The following is an 18,503-nucleotide window of genomic DNA, read 5'->3' on the forward strand; positions in this document are numbered from 1 at the left end:
TGACACTGCATGTTAATGTCGTGCGCGCGTCTTGTAAACATAAACACGCGGGCCTAATACATTGTATAGTTTAGAGAAAATACCGTTCCCTCCTGCTCTCCAGTCTTCGTGTTTGAACATTCAGGTAATCACGCGCGCTTTTCTATGCGATCGCGCGCTTAAAATAAAAAGACGGTATTAACCCCATTATAATTTATTTTTTATTTATTTATGTATTTAAACTCGTATCCCCTAGACGGTATTTGCGACATGTTAATTTGTTATATATAGGTATTGGTTACATAGATTTTACAAGTTTGCAAATCTACATACACTGCCGGTAATCTACTTTAGGCCCCCCGTTACAAAATGAGTCAATCTTTAAAGTTCAATGTCTTTAGTAAAAATTAACATACAGGGTCATCCGTGCGCGCGTTTGTAAGGTCCTTCCAATTTGCAAAATCTGGAAAAAAATCTTACAAAAATTTGAGTAAGAGCATTTTTTAGCTTTTATCGAACTTTACCTAAATCACAGGTCAAAAAATTATTTACGTCAAAACCGATGCGCGCAAGTAAATTCTAAAAATTCAAAATAATGTATAGGACGAAAAATGTTCGTTTTTGCAAGTGGAATACTGTACTATTTTTTTTTCACAGCCAAAAATATGAAAAACTATATCAAATTTTTTTTTTCACTCATATAATATTATTCTATAATAAATATCATGAATTTTGCAAAAAAAAAAAAGAGAAAATTCTTTTTTTTGTTTTATTTCAGGAATTTTTTGTTTCCTGCTATTATTAAAATTGCATTAGGTTTTGTCCATAGAGAATTTAAAGCCAAAGGTATCAAATTCTGTTAAGTTGTTTAGAACGTTTGCATTAATTTCTCGCTCATTTTTACATTCTTTCTTCAGGTAAATAGCGTTACGTCGTCAGTAAATTTTGTTATTAATACAGGGGGTGAAATGTGTTTAGAGATATCATTTATTACTAACAAAAAGAGTGACACACTAATGACTGAGCTATGTGGGACACTATTTGATATACAAATGGGATCGGAGTATGAGTCGTTAATTCTTACTTTGATTTGACGATAGCATAAGAAGTTTTTAATAAAGTGGTAGAGGTTGTCTGATATTTCGAGGTTTTGGATTATTTGTAGTAGTCTTTGTCTCCAGAGTAGGTCGTATGCTTTTTCCATGTCTAGGCATACTGTTAGCATACGTTGATTGTCATTGAAGGATGTATGTGAGATGCGAACGTGACGAAGCAATCTAGTGTACTGCATTTATTTCGAAATCCGTTTTGTACTATGTTGAGAATGTTATTTGATTTTAAGAACCACTTTAGTCTTTTGTTAATTATTTTCTCGGTCTGTAGTTGTTTTTATTTGTTTTTTTTTTGGTTTTAGTATAGGTACGACAACGTCTTCTTTTCATATTTTGGGAAATTGTTTTTAGGACCATATTATATTGAATATTTTAAGTAAGCACTTTCGGCCAGAGCGAGGGAGTTGTTTTATTAATATATTTGGAATGAGATCGGGTACGGGGCTTGTATTTTTACTTATTTCGAGTACTTGGAGTTCTTCTTTTATATTGTCGTTGATAGAGTCGTTATTTAGATTTTCGGGTGAATCAGGTAGCTTTTCTTTCATTTTTTTATATTGATAGAATTCATCAGAGAGATTTGGAGGCTGTAAATGTTTGCTATGGAGGTCTTTTCGGTTATTACGTTTTGACGTTTTGGTCTTCGATTAATGCTGGGATACTGTTGAAATGGTTATTTTTTAGTAATTTGATTTGTTGCTATACTTCTTTTATTGGAGTTTGGTAGGCGAAAGTGTTGAGGTATTGAATCCATGCTTCGGTTTTGCTTTTATTGATGACGAATTTGACTATTGCTTTACATTTTTAAAATTATATTTTATTTGTTTCTATGTTTTTTCTTTTGTGTCAGTTAAGGACTTTTTTGGAGTATTTTATTGCTGTTGCGCGTTCTTCATTCCACCATATAGTTCGGTGTTTTTGTTTTTTTCCTTTGGACTTCGGAATACTTTCGTTAGCTGCTTTGGTAATTAGGTCATTGAATTTACCAATTATTGTGTCGATTGATATTTTGTTGGTGTTTAGTTTTTCATTTATATATTCATTTATGTTATTTATTTTATCTTCTATGATTTGTTTGTATTGAATCTAGTTAGCTTGGTTAAGTAACCATTTTTCGGTAGGTGTGCCTTCATCAGATTTAGTTTAGTTTATTGAAATAATTATTAGGTAGTGGTCACTGCCGTAAAAGTAGTCAAGAGTGTGCCATGAGAGTGTTGCCCCGAGTTCGGAGCTACAGAAACTGAGATCAATTGTACTAGTTTTCCCCGCAGATGCGTTGAAGTATGTGCTGCTTAAGTCTTGTAATAGGATGAAATTGTTGTTAAAAATTAATTTTTCGATTTTATTTCCTCTTTGATCGTTTTTGTAGGATCTCCAGGTGATGTTGTGGCTATTGAAGTCGCCTAGTAGTATGAAGGGAGTTGTGAGTTGATTAATGAGATTGTTTAAGTCATTTATGTTTAGTTTGTATTTGTTGCTGAAATATATATTGCATATTGTTATTATTTTGTTGTTGAATTTCACATAAGCTACTATTGTTTCAATTGTTGTGCTTAGTTGTAGTTCTTGGCTATATATATTGTTTTTGACTAATATACTAATACCTCAGCTAGTAATAAGACAGTCTTTTCTGATTTTATTATAGTTATTGTAGTTTTTTATTTTGATTGATTGGTTTGTTTTTAGCTTGGTTTCTTGTAGACATATTATTTCTGGATTTTCTTAGTTGATTATTAATTGTTGGATTATTATTGGATTGGTACATTATTAGTTATTTTGTTCGTTGTCCGATTGGGATGGTAAGTTTGGAGTTGACAAGATCTTGGTAAAATTGTTTATTAGAATAATTTTCATTAGAATTTTCAGCAATTTAGTACATCTAGATTTTATATGGGGGTTGCTTATGTTTGGATAGATTTCGTCTGATATAAATTTTGTGTATTGGTATATAATGTCGATAGGGTTTTTGATTCCTTTGGTGTTATATGGTGTTATGGTTATAATTTAATATACCGTTTATTCTGTCTAAATAGTCTTTAATACTAATTAATTTACTATCCGTTTCATCAGGTTTAACATTGTTTATTTGGTCATTATTTTGTGATGTATTATTTTTGGGTGGGTTTGGAGTTGAATGTATTTGCGGTCGAGTGTTCATGGTGTCTTTGTCGTAATTTGTTTTTAAGATATTGGGAGACCCATCAAGATTCTCGATCAGTCTTTTTTTGATTTATTTTTTGATAATAGATCGGATAAAGTGTTCTAGAGAGCTATTTCCTTCGGAGTTAACGTCTGAACGGGTTCTTTTATTACCTTTTCCTCGTGATTCAGGTTTCGGTTCGGGCTCGGCGAGACTGGTTTCGTCGGACGTGTTTATATCAGTACTCCGTTGATTTGATGTAAATTGTAAATCAATAATATGTGACTACAGTATTGAGTAATCGAATTATTTTGTACATTTCTTGACTCTTGTAATTGTGTTTAATTTCTACGGTAATTATAGTGGTAACGGTAGTTTTGTAATACGGTGTTGGATGTTTCGAATATTAATTACTTTATGTCCATATTCCTTAATGGTATTTTTTAACTCTTCAATGTCGACTGATGGGCGCATACTTCTTAAAATGACTTCAAAACCTTTGTCTTCTTTACGCTGATGTGTAAAAATTCATGTTTTTTTCTTTGAGGGCACTAATTATCGGCATATACTTTTCCGATATGGTTGGTTGAATTTTCACTTTGTTTTGCGCTAATATTTTTAAAGTGTAATTCTCCTTGGCTATGGAGTTTAACAAGGATTCTCATGGTTGTGAATATTTTCAACGTTGAAAACGAAGATAGGAGGTGATTTGATTGGCATCGTGTTATCTTCTTTTGAATTTTCTGTAGTTGCTTTGTTTCCGTCAGAATTTTTTTTTCTTGTAGAATGTCGAACTTGTTACTGTTTTGATTCAGCCAATATTCGGGTAGATGTGTTTTCCGTTGTTTTTTGTTTTAAGCGTATTTATCTGGGCTATTTCGCTGCCTTTTGCTACTAACTATTTTTCACTTCTTAGTATTGTTTTGCGTGAGAGTAAGTATAATGTCCCCTATTTTAGCTATTTTGGCGGTTACTAATTCTTATTGTTATTATGCAGTTTGATTTTTATTTTAAATGTTACTCCACTTGATAAATTAATACTTTAGCTTTTCGGGTAGAATCCAGTATTGGCACGTCTGTTCACCTTGATGGTCAAACATTGAATGACTGTAAATAACTTCTCAATAACCGACTGGAAAAAATATACACGTTTCATAGAGAAACATATCAAATGTAATGTACCTCTAAAATCAGCTATTTATATTAAAAGCAGTATTCAATCATTCAACTAACTCCTGACTGAAGCCATTAACCAATGCTCTACTGCTGTAATGAAGAGAAAATCTCAACAAGTTATTTCCACTACAATAACATTGAAAATTAAAGAAAAGAGACTACTTAGAAAAATGTATGAGATTACTAGATCGAGCCAAGATAAAATGAAATTAAATAGACCAGCCAAAGAATTAAAATGTAGAAATGCAGAAATGCAGAAGAATTTCAGAGCACTTAGTTTAACCGAAGTAATAGATTACTCATTGTGGAAAGGCTCATTGTCAAACGGCTAAATAGACCATCGTCATTCATACCACTTATTTGAAAAAAAAACTGTGAAATATGAGCCAGATCATACGAGGAAAAAACGGCAACTTTCGCAAATTATCTAAATGAAGTATTCAAATCTCCTCAAAGGACAATCTCTGAACAAGAAGAAACCTTACTGAAAGATCCCAATATCCAGGACAGCACTCCAACTAAACTAGTTAATATAAGGGAAGTATTCACAATAATAATATAAAATATAAAAAGCTCCATGTTATGATAATATTACATGAAAAATGATTAAAAAGCTTCCTGCAAAAGCAACTCGATACATAACAATAATATTTAATGCATACTACTAAAAGTTAACCGCGGAGGCTTTTAATCGTAGATGGCAACGAATACTTAATGATCGACTCGACGCGTTCTTCCATAGGAGCGATGCCGTTAGCATTAACTTTGTACCCGAGAAAAGTTATTTTGCTTTGACCGAACACACATTTTCCGGGATTAACCACCACGCCATACTCAGAAAAACGATCAAACAAAATCTTCAAGTGCTCGAGATGTTGCTTCTCATCATCCGATGCGATCAAAAAATCGTCGATGTACGCGAATACAAAATCTAAACCGCGTACACAATCTCGTCAACAAAACGTTGACACGTCTGCGCAGCGTTTCTTAGACCGAACATCATCATAAGCGGCTCGAATAATCCGAAAGGCGTTGTAAGCGCTGCTTTTTCGGTGTCTTCCGGGGCGATGGGAAATTGATGAAACGCTCGCACAAGGTCGATTTTCGAAAATACCTTTTTGCCGTGTAGATTATACGCAAAATCTTCGATGTGTGGCGGAGTGTAGTTGTCTGCGACGGTGCGTTCGTTGAGGGCGCGATAATCGCCGCATGGACGAGGGCTTCCGTCCTTCTTAGCAGCAACGTGGAGTGGCGTCGACCATGGGCTCTTTGATGGCCGCATGACGCCTTGCCGTCACAGCATGTCAAATTCGGCTTTTACTACCTTCAACCGATCAGGTCTAAGACGACGAGGCTTCGCACGTATAGGCGGACCAGGCGTCGTCTTGATGTGGTGCTGTACTCGATGCTTGATTTCGCCTTTCCGAAAACTTGGCGGGCGTGTGAGGTCCGGGTACTTGGCCAAAAGCTCGTGATACGCAGAGACACCGATCACTGTTTTAACTGACGTCTTCCCTCCTTCGAATGAGATTCCGCGCACTGACAAACCTGTGGTATTATCGATCAAGGTTTTTCTTTTTGGATCGATTAGCAGGCCATAATGCGAGAGGAAATCCATTCCGATAATCGCGGAACTCACGTCGGCGATGACGAACGGCCAGTTAAACTTGCGGCGTAGCGATAGGTTAAGACTTAAGGACACGATTCCGTAGGTGCTAATTGTAGATCCGTTAGCAGCAAAGAGTTCGTAAGCACTTTTCTTCGTTTCCTTGGCCAGCCACTTTCGCGGGTATACGCACAAATGAGCACCAGTATCCACGAGGAAAGATTTATTTGAATTAAAGTCTTTCACATGAATTCGGCGATACGCGAAGTCGTCAGAACTCGCCGCGTTTACTGACGGCGCGCGTCGTTTCCCGACCAGGTACATGGTCCACGGCACTTTTCCGCACGCTCCTGAAACCTCTTATGGTAAAAACAAAGGTACCCATCCGGAGAGTTGTTGTTCGGCGTCGGTGCAGGAGTCATACCGCGACCACGTTTTTCAAATCCTCGGCGAGAACGAGAACGTGAGCGGCTTTGCTGACTAGTAATCGCGTCGATTTTCGCCGTCAGCTTGCGCATCTGTTCGACGAGAGCAGCGAAATCAGAAATTTCACTGATCTGCTGCTTAGGCTGTTGAGGGTTTACGGCGTGAACCGTGTCGGCCAACTTCAAAACTTTATCCAGTTCTGTCTCGCTGGAAGCTACCATGACAGCTTGCACTTGCAAGGGTAGACGAGTCGTCCATACCTGAAGAATGAACTCGTCAGTCGTTGACGACGTCGCGTGCGTCTTCATGCTCCGGTAAAATTCGGAAGGAGTGCGGTCTCCCATCTCCTCGCCTTCGAGCAACTTGCGTACGCGCGCGCTATCTGATTCGGTGAAACGCTCGATCAGCTTCACCTTCAGATCGTCGTATAAGTCTTGGTTCGGTGCGTTGGCGAGGACATCTTCCACTTTCGCGATGGCACATGGCGTCAAAGCTGCGACAGATTGGCAGTATTTGGCCTCGTCGTCTGTGATGCTGGCATTCTTGAATGCAACTTCCATGAGCCGAAACCATAATTTCACGTTGCTTTCCGTGAACGGTGGAGCACGGAAATGTCGTAGCGTTTGTACGTTGACGATCGGAGCAACAGTAGCGGCGGCGGCAACGTCGTCCGTCGTGGTTGTAGATGTTTGAAAGAATTTATGTAGCACTGATTTGAATGACGATTCACTCCACACGTTACACTTATTCACCCAGATCACGCGTCGGGGTCACCAATTTGTCACCGTGGGCGCAGGGTGAAATAAACTTTTAGTTGGAGTGAGGATAACTTTATTTAATTCAAAACAAGACTTACAAATGTAACGCGACTCGGCAGAACGTAAACCGCGAAGCTGGCAGAAGGCCGAGCTGTTAGCTGGTCTCGGGTTCGGGCTAGAGTGCCGGGGCTCGCCCCAACTGCCTGGCGTTTCTCCTCGGAAGAATCCAGTCAAAAGGGCAAGTCCCTCCCACACGAGGTTCGTGGAAAGGGTAGCTGGGACCGCGGGTTGACATTAAAAAAACGAAAGTTGGGCGCGCGTTTTCCCTTAAATAAACTCATTAACGCGGACGCGCGACCGTCGACGTTTAATGTGTTTATTGCAGATGGCCATAAAGTCTCCAGCAATTCGTTCGAGAATTATGAAGTTTTTCTGCATAAAACGGTAAACTTCTGGCCAACACGTGGAGAGAAAGTGCACGCCACATATCTGTAGCGAGGAAATCCATTGAAAATAAACAACACAGGCATATTTTCAGACGTTACTCAGGCGTTTGACAAAGTCTGTCATAATGGGCTTCTACACAAACTGAAGGAATTTTTTCCTAAACGCTACAGCAACCTGTTACAATTATACCTGTAAGATAGAACTTTTCAAGTAAAAATGAATAAACAAAAAGCTTCGGAATGCCAAGTAATAAAAGTAGGAGTACCGCAAGGTAGTATTTTAAGCTTAACACTATACCTGTTATACACATCGGGCCTACCAAAGTTTCCAAATATTTCGACAGCAACATATGTAAACGATACAGCAATATTAACAACACATCAAGAAGCAACAATAGCATCAGAAACACTACATAATTACGTAAATAACCATTTTCAAAATTGGCTAAACTCATGGAGAATAATAATAAACGAGAGTAAATCTATTAACACCACATTTACTCTCTGTAAAGATACTAGTCCGCCTATTAAACTGAACAACAAATACATTATACAAAAAGATCATATCAAATACTTAGGAATGCATTTGGATAGAAGATAGATATCGAACGAACATATTCACAAAACGAAAACAGCTGGAACTAAAATGAAAGAAAATGTACTGATTCATTGGAGGAAAATTGGAGATAACAATCAAAAATAAACTTCTGCTTTACAAAGCTGTACTCAAACCAGTCTGGACCTATGGCATTTAACTTTGGGGAGACGCTTCGAGTTCAAATGAAATTATGGCGCCGCGCACCACCCTGCTGCGCACGCCACTCAGACTTCAGCGCTACCACTAGCGCTGAGGCTGAGAGTCAGCACTGTCAGCAGCGATGGAGCTAGAGCAGATGGCGCAAATGCGTGAACATGACGAAAAGCCGTTTCGGAGCAGCCAACGATTCTCTGTCTCTCTCCTTCCAGACGCCGACGCGGACAGCTCTCTCGCAATGTGTTCTGGTTGACATTATTTTAGCCATTGTCTACACGCGTCACTTCCGCGTATTCTTCCTAGCTCTTCAGCCCACGTGCCATCACCAATATCTTAAAATTCAGTAAATATTTCTTGTGACTTGAACGGCTAACTTTTGATTTTTGAACCTTTGCCGCTTTCAGTCTTCGTTCTCGTGAGTTCGGTGATCCTGTTATCTTGGGATCCCGAAATTGGTAACTCCGAGAGTGAAAGTTGGCTCCGGGTTAACTTGAGAAATGTCTCCCCTGAGTGTGGAATTTCTACAAAAATAAAAAAACGACGAATTTCGGACTTGGGCCCAGGAAGTAGATCCAAGCTTCGCTTCACCTGGCTACAGACGCGTCAAGCTCAGCCTTGGAAGCCGCTCTCTCTCTCGTAGAGTTCTCTCGCAACGCGTGTTCTGATCTGCATTATTTTAGCCAGCATTATTGCTGCTCCTGATTTTTGAACCTTTGCCGCTTCCATTTCTCGTTCTCGAAAGTTAGATGATCCTGCTATTTTGGGATCCCGAAAAAATCCTAGGAAGATTTCAATCGAAAGTCTTACGGAACATAGTACACGCGCTATAGTTCGTTCCCAACGAAGTTATCCGAAATGATTTATAAATTGCATCGGTAAAAGAAAAAATTTTTACGTAAAATACAATATAAGACTACAAAACCAAACAAACAAACTTATCAGCAAATTTTTCTTAGAATCAATTACGAACATTAGACTCAAGAAGCATCAAATAAAAAAATAATCAAACATCAAGATAACAACCTTTATAAGTACCCATAAATTTCAAGTCCAAGATAGAATGCTCACTGGAGTACTCTGCTGAATTCATGTAGATATCTGTATAGCAATAAAATTGACCTATTATCTTTATAAATGTAGACAAAATGTGAATAAATTTTAGAGTAAATAAAAAAAAAAGTTAAAATAATGTTTTACTCTTAGCGTATAATCCACAGAGACAACGGCGTGGATATGATAAATTTATGTCTTCTTTGCTATGCTTATTTATAGTGAGTCCCCTTGCCTCTCACTGTACGAGGTACATACTTGTATCTAGTAGGTCCTCTTGTCTCTCACTGTGTGTGCTTCACTTGAATTCACTTTGAATTGTTTATCATGAGTCCCTTGTCTCTCACATTCATTTAGATGTTCAAGTGATTTTTCATCATATATCACTATAAAAAAAATAAATTATAGTTTTTACAGAATTTATGTTCTTATTGGACAATTAGAACACTTTTATTGTTTATTTTATCGTGTCATTGCATGTTTTTCCTGATTTTTCTGTTTATAGGCTTCGGTAAATATTTTCTAAAAATAAAAACTAAAAACAATTAGTCAAAAAACAATCTTGAATTTTTCCGAATTTTGGAAAAACTTTTTCGTAATTTTGTGGTTTTTAAAAAAATCAAAAGTTTTCTCCAAATAATGCTAAAAAATTTTACTAATTTTTCTTTGACTAATTTTAAGACATTTTTGTTCTATGGAATTTTTTTGTCAATTTTAAAAGTTTTTGTAAAAAATAACGATAATGAGAAAAGTCGGTTTTTGGAAGATTTTTGCAATGTATCTGCCATATTGGAAGAAAAAGCATATATTTATATAAATTCCTTGTTTAACAATTTTAGGCACTTATGGTTGGAAAAAGATTACGATAATGTCACGTTTTAGATTAGAAAAAGTCATAAAAATGAAAAATAAAACCCTTTTCATTATTTTTATGTACAAAAACTGCCATATTTAATTTTCTAGTCGACATTTTAAATTCGGAACACGGGATTCGAATTTAATGCATCTAAATATGTAAGGAATTGCAACTTTTATCTATTTATTGTTTAATCACACATATATATTTTGCGGTCGAAAGCATGATAAAAAAGTCAAGTCTCCGTGTACGGAAATAATTTATGTCCAAAGAGTCATTTGGTAGTACTTTCAATAATAACATATCATATACAAATTCTTTTTTTATGTCGGCTAAGCGTGTATTAGATTTGCTTGCCACATAAGTAATTTGTGAATTCATAACGGGTTTTCTCTAGATTTGTAATTGTTAGACACTTTATTCCATTTGATTATTACTCCATTATTATTAAAACAAACTATATCTTCGATATATAAGCTTTACTTGTTTACTTTTTTCTGCAAACTCAGGTATGTTATCGGCTATGTTATGATGGGGCCCTGGCTAGAATAGCTGGCCCTGTCTAGCTCGCTCTCTCTCTCTCGTAGCAAAACGCCAACTTAGTGACGAGGCCCATCGTCTCCCTTTCAGAGGAGCGAAAGAGCCTCCCTTACCTTCCCTTTTAAATAATTTGTGACACGGCGCTTTGGCACGGACCCTTGCATGGCTCGTGGAAGTTATTAAAAAGGTAATTCCCCAAAACGCGTTAAATTTAATCATTAGTGTCACAATGTATATAGAGAAGATATTTTCTAACTGCAACAAGGACTTTTTATATAATATTTAAATACTCTGGGCTCATATATGCATTACTATACTACAGATATACGAAGGTCGTTTGAAAAGTACGTGCAAAAATGAAAACTACTTATTTTTTTTTAATAAATCATTTTTATTTTTCAACGTAGTCTCTTTTCAGGCGTATACACTTTATTCAACACTGCTTTAGTTTGTTGATCCATTTCAAATAGTAGGATTTGTCCAAGTTTGTAAAATAGGCATTCGTTCCTCGTTTGAATAGTCTTTTCCCCGCCAGCCATTTTTTCATATTAGAAAATAAATCATAGTCCGCCGGAGCCAAGTCTGGGGAATAGGGGGAATGTAAAATGAATGGTCTTTGTCTTTTTTGATACAGATTTCCTCTTGGTAACTTATTGTTTAGACTGTTCTTTGGTCTTAGGAGTGTATTGATGCATCCATATTTCATCCACAGTGATGAAATGACGCTGAAAGTCCTGTGGATTTCGCTGGAATAGCTGTAAATCGCTCTTGCAACACTGCACATGATCTCATTTTTGGTCAATCGTGGGCATCCACCTAGTGGATAGCTTTTTCATATCTAAATGTTGATGCAAAATATTATGTACCCGTCTGCTCGAGATACCTGCAGCACTAGCAATCTTACGCACCTTCACTATCTTCTGTCAGTCATCACCATATCATGGATTTTATTAATGATTTCTGGAGTGGTGATCTCAATATAGGGCGACCAAAACGTTCAGCGTCTTTTGTGCTCATATGGCTATGCTCTAAAAATGTTGAAACCACTTATAAATCATTCTAATCGAAGGTGGACAATCACGATAATGTTTTGTCAAGCTGCTGTATAGTCTCCTTTATTGAAGTAATGTTTAATCAATATATGCGAAATTCTTTTTCGTCCATTTTGTCATAATCACTCGATTTATTTGATTTAAACGAATGTTAAACACAAAATAATAGACCGATCGGCGATCTGTTTCGTTTCGTTTCGTTTTAATGGCCGTGGATGCTTGAGGACTCCGATGCCCACAATTTAAATTAGAGAAATCGGCGATCTTGCTGAAATTTGGCGTGTGCTCTTCCAAGATATGCAGCGCCATCTCTCAGACTTTGTACAGACTTTTCAAATGACCCTCGTAGGTCTGAAGTTATATATCATATTAAATATTGCTTAATGTTATACTCAATCGTACCCAATTTATTCAAGCAATTTTATTATCACATAAACGATATTTCTAAATGTTCCGCTGTATACATAGGATCGGATCAACGTAAATATTTATAAAGCAATTAAGTTTAAAAGCCTTACGATACTGATATAAGTTTTTCTCTGGCAATAAATTGTGCCTTCAGACATACTATTTTTTATAAAAAAAATATAGTCTTTGCAGGTTTATCTTATCTTAAGTGTTATTCGCTTCAGTCAGTTGTGAAGATGCTAAAGAAATTGATAGTAAATCACTAGCTATATTAAGTTTATATACTTTTTCTATATACAATGAAAGCAAATAGAAAATAGAATCTGGTTAAATATCGAACTTCTTGCGTTACCAAATAAATTTGATACAAATAAATAACACTTATCTAGGATGACCAAAAAAATGATATAAAATGTTTTAATCCATTTTCCTTTTGAAATATGTAACATTTTCATACTCTAGTTACAGCTTTAATGGCGATTGATTAAACAAAAAGTTTTACTCGTAATTAAAATATGAACTAATTTTTAATTTATTATTAATTTCTAACGAAAAATGAAGACTGATTCAAAGTTTCCATTGAATTTTAAAGTACGTCGAACGTACGTTACATTGTTTTTGCAAAATAAGTTTGTACGATATGCAAACGCTCGTCAAGTGAGTATCGTTGTTTCCTTCGCGACAGCTTTTACTTAAAAGTTAGTTGGCGATTTGTAGAGTTTACAACACGACTTTAAGTTTCGTTAAAGAAATTTGTAACAATACTATGTCTTATTTATTTAACTGTCGTATTTACTCCAATAAGCGTATATACGTATTTGTTCCATAAAAAATTACTAAATCATGGTTATTTATTTATGTTGATTATTATATTCAAGTATGCATGTTAATTTCTTTTTATTTTGTAAAAGATGTCTTTCCAAACGATTCTCGTTTCATACTTAGTGATCAATGTTTGTGTTTCTACTTTATACTTTTATATTTAAATGCGCACTAGAAAGTTGAGAGCGTTATGTTTGGATTTTTGAAAAAATAAATTATTTTGAAATAATATTCGAAGTTGTAAAAATTACTTTAATTAATATTTCTTACAGTTTTCATATTTGTTCAAGAAAAATGGTGACATTTTTAAGAAAACAATTTTTCCTAGGCACACATATCTGTCACAATGTAATTGAAATTATAACAAATGAAACAGATTGATTGAATAAGAAGCTTTAATAATTTGTTAAAATAGTTAGTTTTTAAATTGGATTTTATGTTGTACGAGATTTCGGTATGCTATAAAATAATATTAAATTAATGCTTATGATTGTATTATACATCAGTTTTTTTTTAACGAGTACCTATAAGTGATTTACCCGAATCATCAAAAGAAACATTATAATTACGGATATTTCTCAGGAGCAACAAAGATATCAATATAAGCAGAAGGTAGAAAATATAGAGTGAACCGGTGGGGAGAGGGTAAATAGAAAGAGATACCATGAGCCGAGATGGCTCTGACTCCTCTTCTGCACCGCTAACGTCAGAGTAATAGTATTGTTGCCACTGTTGGTGGCGTGGCTGCGTAGTGTATGCAGAAGCCATGAATGGCGTCGTTGGCTTGCCAATCGTTCGGACATCGAAACCAAAATTTCAAGTCAGTGCTGACAACTTTTATCCTCATTATATTTATATATTCCAATTGTCAATTATCTTGTGTTCGCGTTTTCATCGAATCCTAGAGACAGTCAACAATTTGCGGCAATTGATTCGACGATATGATTGTAAATAATGAATTTCATCGAGACGCGTGGCTTGTTGCTGATGCCCATCGTTTACCGCGAGTTACACTTTTGCTGTACAGCTGCCGTTGCTCCGAAGTTTTCGTAACTCACCAAAGCGCGAGAGAAAGCGCTTTTATCTTTCTTTCATCCGCGGATCCTCGTCTTTGGGCTTTGCGATGAAGCTAATCGAACTGTGCTTTCAAGAATTTCATTCTCGCCTTACGTAATTTTCATTTAATACTTACTATGGGGAGCTCTAAATTTCAAAACATAACCTTTAAATTTAACTACAATGAGAAATCTAGAGTGAAGACAATGCTTTTCAACTGTATCAAATATTTTATATTTATCATTATTATTATTAGAAAAAAACACTTGTTGCCATATTTTTATTATTTTTTGAAAAAAATGACCAATATTTACATTATTATCTTTATTATAGAATTATCTTTATTTAATTTCAATTTTATCTTTTTGTCTTATTTCATTTTATTAATTGTAATTTCAAATTTCAGAAACTTTAAATATAGTGATGGATTCCGAAAAAGATGTTATGCATTGCTTAGTATGCAATAGCAAAGTAGGATCATCATTAAGAACTAGCATAAACATTTTTGAAGACAAATCTGTAGCCAATCCAAGAAAATCAATTGCTGATATTTTATGTTCTATACTGAGATTGGAACTAAACAAAGATGTTGTTCACTCATCGATGGTTTGCAAAAAATGTTGTAAATTAGTTAATGAGGTACGTTACATTTTATTCTATTTGTAATTGAGAACTTGGATAATTTCATTGCAGACTTGTAATCTATAGCTTTACTTCATAATTTATTAAATTTTACAAGAAAATTTTACTGAAAGATTCAGACTTATAAAAACATGGTTTTTTTACTATAGTTTGAAGTAGTTAAACTTATTTAATTTTATTTTCCATGTAGATAAAATATTGATGACTGTTTTGATTAATATTTTGTTTATTTATTTTAAGGCTGATGAATTGCAAATAAAATTGTCTGGCATAAAATCAGAAATATGTAACTTATACAACAACACATTAACAAAATTTTGCACGAATATTGTACAAGAAGAGGAGTTTAATGATCACGACTATATAGATTGTACAGAAAGTGATAAGGCAGAATTCAGTTCTAAAGTATCAGAAAAAGCTAAAGAAATTATTAAGAAGAAAAAGAAAGTTACCATTTCGGAACCATCTATAACCTTGCAGGTAATTTAACATTTTTTACACTTTATATTAATTCATTTAGTTTAGTAATTAACTTATGAGATAATTTTATTTAAGGTTGATGTGAATTCTGAAGATGATGAAGTTTTATCAGATATTTCCAACTCTGAGCTTTCCAATGTTAAAAAATATGAGGAACAGAGTGATGAAAATATTACCAATGATAGCATTTTTGACAATCACTTTGATGCTACTTCTCCTGGCAATGACTCACAGATAGAAGAAGTCACGGAGAAAAAACCTCCAGCTAAAAAACAAAAAGCAAAAGTAAAAGAGGAAACGTATGAAGAGGTAGAAATTATATTTGCATTAACAAATTTAGAGACTTCAATTAAATAGTATAATTATAGTTTTATATATTCCGTTGTTTACAGGTAGTAACAAAAGACGGTGATCAATACATATGTTCCCTTTGTACAAGTGAAGAAAAATCATCTCGCGATGCCAAAAGCATCATAGCTCATTTAAAAGATGAGCACGAAGTACGGTTGTACATTTGCGACATTTGTGGAGATCAATTTAGAAAAAGAACTGATTTATCTCACCATTTAGATGATCACGTAGCGAAAGAAGAAGGCGATTTTCAGTGTGAAGTTTGTAACAGAATATTTAGTAATTTGCGATTGTTTCGTATTCACAAGCGTATTCATTATCCTCAAAATAAATCTTGGCCATGCGAAACTTGTGGTAAAAAGTATAGCTCAAAAAATCTCTTAGATGAGCATACTAACACACATACTGGGAACCGACCTTACGTTTGTGAAATTTGTAATAAAGATTTTGCATCTAAATATACCTATCGCTCTCATGTTAAAACTCATGAAGTCAGGCCAAGACCTTTTGAATGTACAACATGTAAAAAAACTTTCCTGAGTCAGCAAAACTTAACTCAACATGTGAAAACACACAACGGAATAAAAGAATTTGTGTGTCAAACATGTGGTAAGTTTGATTGTAATATTATTACAATAAAAGTCATAATTATGAATTTCAAAGTTTGATTACTCTAATTGAATTGATAGGTAAAGCATTCGGCTCAGCTCATAACCTTGAAGTACATAATATTGTTCATACTGGATATAAACCATATATTTGCAATATTTGTGGCAAAGCTTTTGCAAGAAAGGCAGAAATTCGAGATCACGAAAGAACTCACACGGGTGAAAAGCCTTATCAATGCGAATTTTGTGGTGCAACATTCAGGTTTGTGTTACATTTTTTATTACTTTTAATAATTATTAAATTATAATTTAACATGAATTATTAATATGCTGTTATCTTATTCCCTTAATTTTGTATTAAAATGTGCAGTCAGAGATCAAATTTGCAGTCACATAAAAGAGCGACACATTACAATGATAAACGGTATAAATGCGATGATTGCGGTAAAGGTTTTAAAAGGAGAAGATTGTTGGACTATCACATCAAAGCTGCTCATACTGGCGAACGTCCTTTCAAGTGTGAAGTATGTTCGGCAACATTTGTTTATCCAGAACATTTCAAAAAACACATGCGTATTCATACTGGTGAAAAACCTTATTTATGCGAGGTATACATCAATTGATACTATTACATTAATGCTTTCTTATTCAATGATTTCTTAATCTTATTCAATAATTTCTTATTCATGACTTTGTATAGGTTTGTGGAAAAGCTTTCAATAGTAGAGACAATCGCAATGCACATAGGTTTATTCATAGCGACAAGAAACCTTATGAATGTCTAGTATGCGGAATGGGTTTTATGCGAAAGCCGTTACTTTATGCACATATGCAAGCTCAAGTAATTGCCGAAATATAAATTATAATTTGATTTATTATAATTTTCAAGCCTTTTACTTAATTTTTATATAATTGTAGGGCCATTTGAATGATACTATTGTAGTTAACCAGCCACGTCTAACTACTGATGAGGATGTAATTATTCCAAGCAATCAAGTTCATTTAGTTATGGAAGGTGACGTTGAGCAAGTGAGTATAAATACGGAAAATTTTATACATATATCTTTAATATACTCTATCGATTAACTGATTAAATCGTTATTGCAGCTGGATAATAGTGCTCAGTTAATTGTCACAGATCTGAAAGACCATGTAATTATTCAAAATGGGGACCAGCAAAACGTGCTTAGTCTCGCAGATAGCAACATGAGCAATGAAGATATAGAGCAATTCGTAGCAGACGAACAGGTAAATAAAATAGATGTTTTTAAAAAGAAAGATTGATTAGGCAGCTTTTCAAATTTTACTCTTAACATACAATTATTGTAATGGCATATGGAAGATCCATGTTTAATTCACTTTGTTTTAGTACCTTTTAATTAACTTTAGTGTGCAATTTTTTTAGATTGTTATTAATGTTATAATTTTTAGATGACATTTGAAGGATCTGAATTGCAGTGTAAAACTGAAACTGATGATGGAGTTGAAGAGGTTTACGGCTACCAAGATCTTGACGGAAATACGATAGTATTACCACCGGGCACTGATATCAACGAATTGCTAAGCGATGGAAACAAGTCAATGAGACTGGTACAAATTCGCATACCAACAGAAGCAGTGGGGGATGAAAAAAATTGGTTAAGTTTGGTACAAAACTAATTTTGAAGACATTATTTTGTATTTTTTACGATTTTAAAGTCGTGAAATTGTTTTAATGCTACTATCGACGAAGTCAGTTCAATGACTAATGTTTCGATCTACGAATAAGCTAGTTGTTGAATCTTTTTATCCAGATAAAAAATTTATTCATAAGGATATTAAGTGAAATTGAAGATTTTCAATGACACCTGTACAATTAACTCAAATTGTGCACGAAAAACCTAAAAAAAAATATACAATAAAATTTTGTAGAAAAGTGCTCTTTTGATTTTGAATGTTCAATGAGCCCTCAAAGTAATCGAGCATTCGTTCCACTTTTGGCATTCAAGCTCATCTAGCTTGAGTTTTGTGAAGTTTTACGTCTTTGAGAAATGATTTTTCATCCCTTTATCCAACACTGCCGCGGGTCGTTTGGAGATTTCGAAGAAAGAAGAAACGCAAGAAAACGACGCCTCTCGCGGTGAAGGCGATTAAAAGGCGATTTCGGCCACTCACAGGCATGAGAATTCTCTTTCCCTCTCCCTCTCTCTCTCTCTGCGAATATTATTCACGCGCAATTAAACTTTTAGAGTCGGTGGAGGC

General features: G+C 34.9%; 2 protein-coding genes across 2 annotated transcripts; one reads left to right on the top strand and one right to left on the bottom strand.

The window, feature by feature from the left end:
• Positions 1–6,300: 6,300 nt before the first annotated feature.
• Positions 6,301–6,999, bottom strand: LOC131667468 (uncharacterized). Its single transcript, XM_058940897.1, has one exon. The coding sequence runs from the start codon at positions 6,997–6,999 to the stop codon at positions 6,301–6,303; it is 699 nt and encodes a 232-aa protein (XP_058796880.1).
• Positions 7,000–13,873: 6,874 nt separating this feature from the next.
• LOC131667461 (zinc finger protein 568-like) lies at positions 13,874–18,172 on the top strand. Its single transcript, XM_058940888.1, has 11 exons — positions 13,874–13,945; positions 14,588–14,820; positions 15,064–15,303; positions 15,379–15,612; positions 15,696–16,263; positions 16,344–16,524; positions 16,633–16,870; positions 16,963–17,103; positions 17,181–17,291; positions 17,370–17,510; positions 17,694–18,172. Exons 2-11 carry the CDS (start codon positions 14,605–14,607, stop codon positions 17,919–17,921), a joined length of 2,298 nt encoding a protein of 765 aa, XP_058796871.1. The 5' UTR covers positions 13,874–13,945; positions 14,588–14,604; the 3' UTR covers positions 17,922–18,172.
• The last annotated feature ends 331 nt before the right edge of the window (positions 18,173–18,503 follow it).

This window comes from Phymastichus coffea, unplaced genomic scaffold (assembly GCF_024137745.1).
Source record: "Phymastichus coffea isolate CEN01 unplaced genomic scaffold, Cenicafe_Pcof_1.1 PCOF00066, whole genome shotgun sequence".
Lineage (NCBI taxonomy): Eukaryota > Metazoa > Arthropoda > Insecta > Hymenoptera > Eulophidae > Phymastichus > Phymastichus coffea.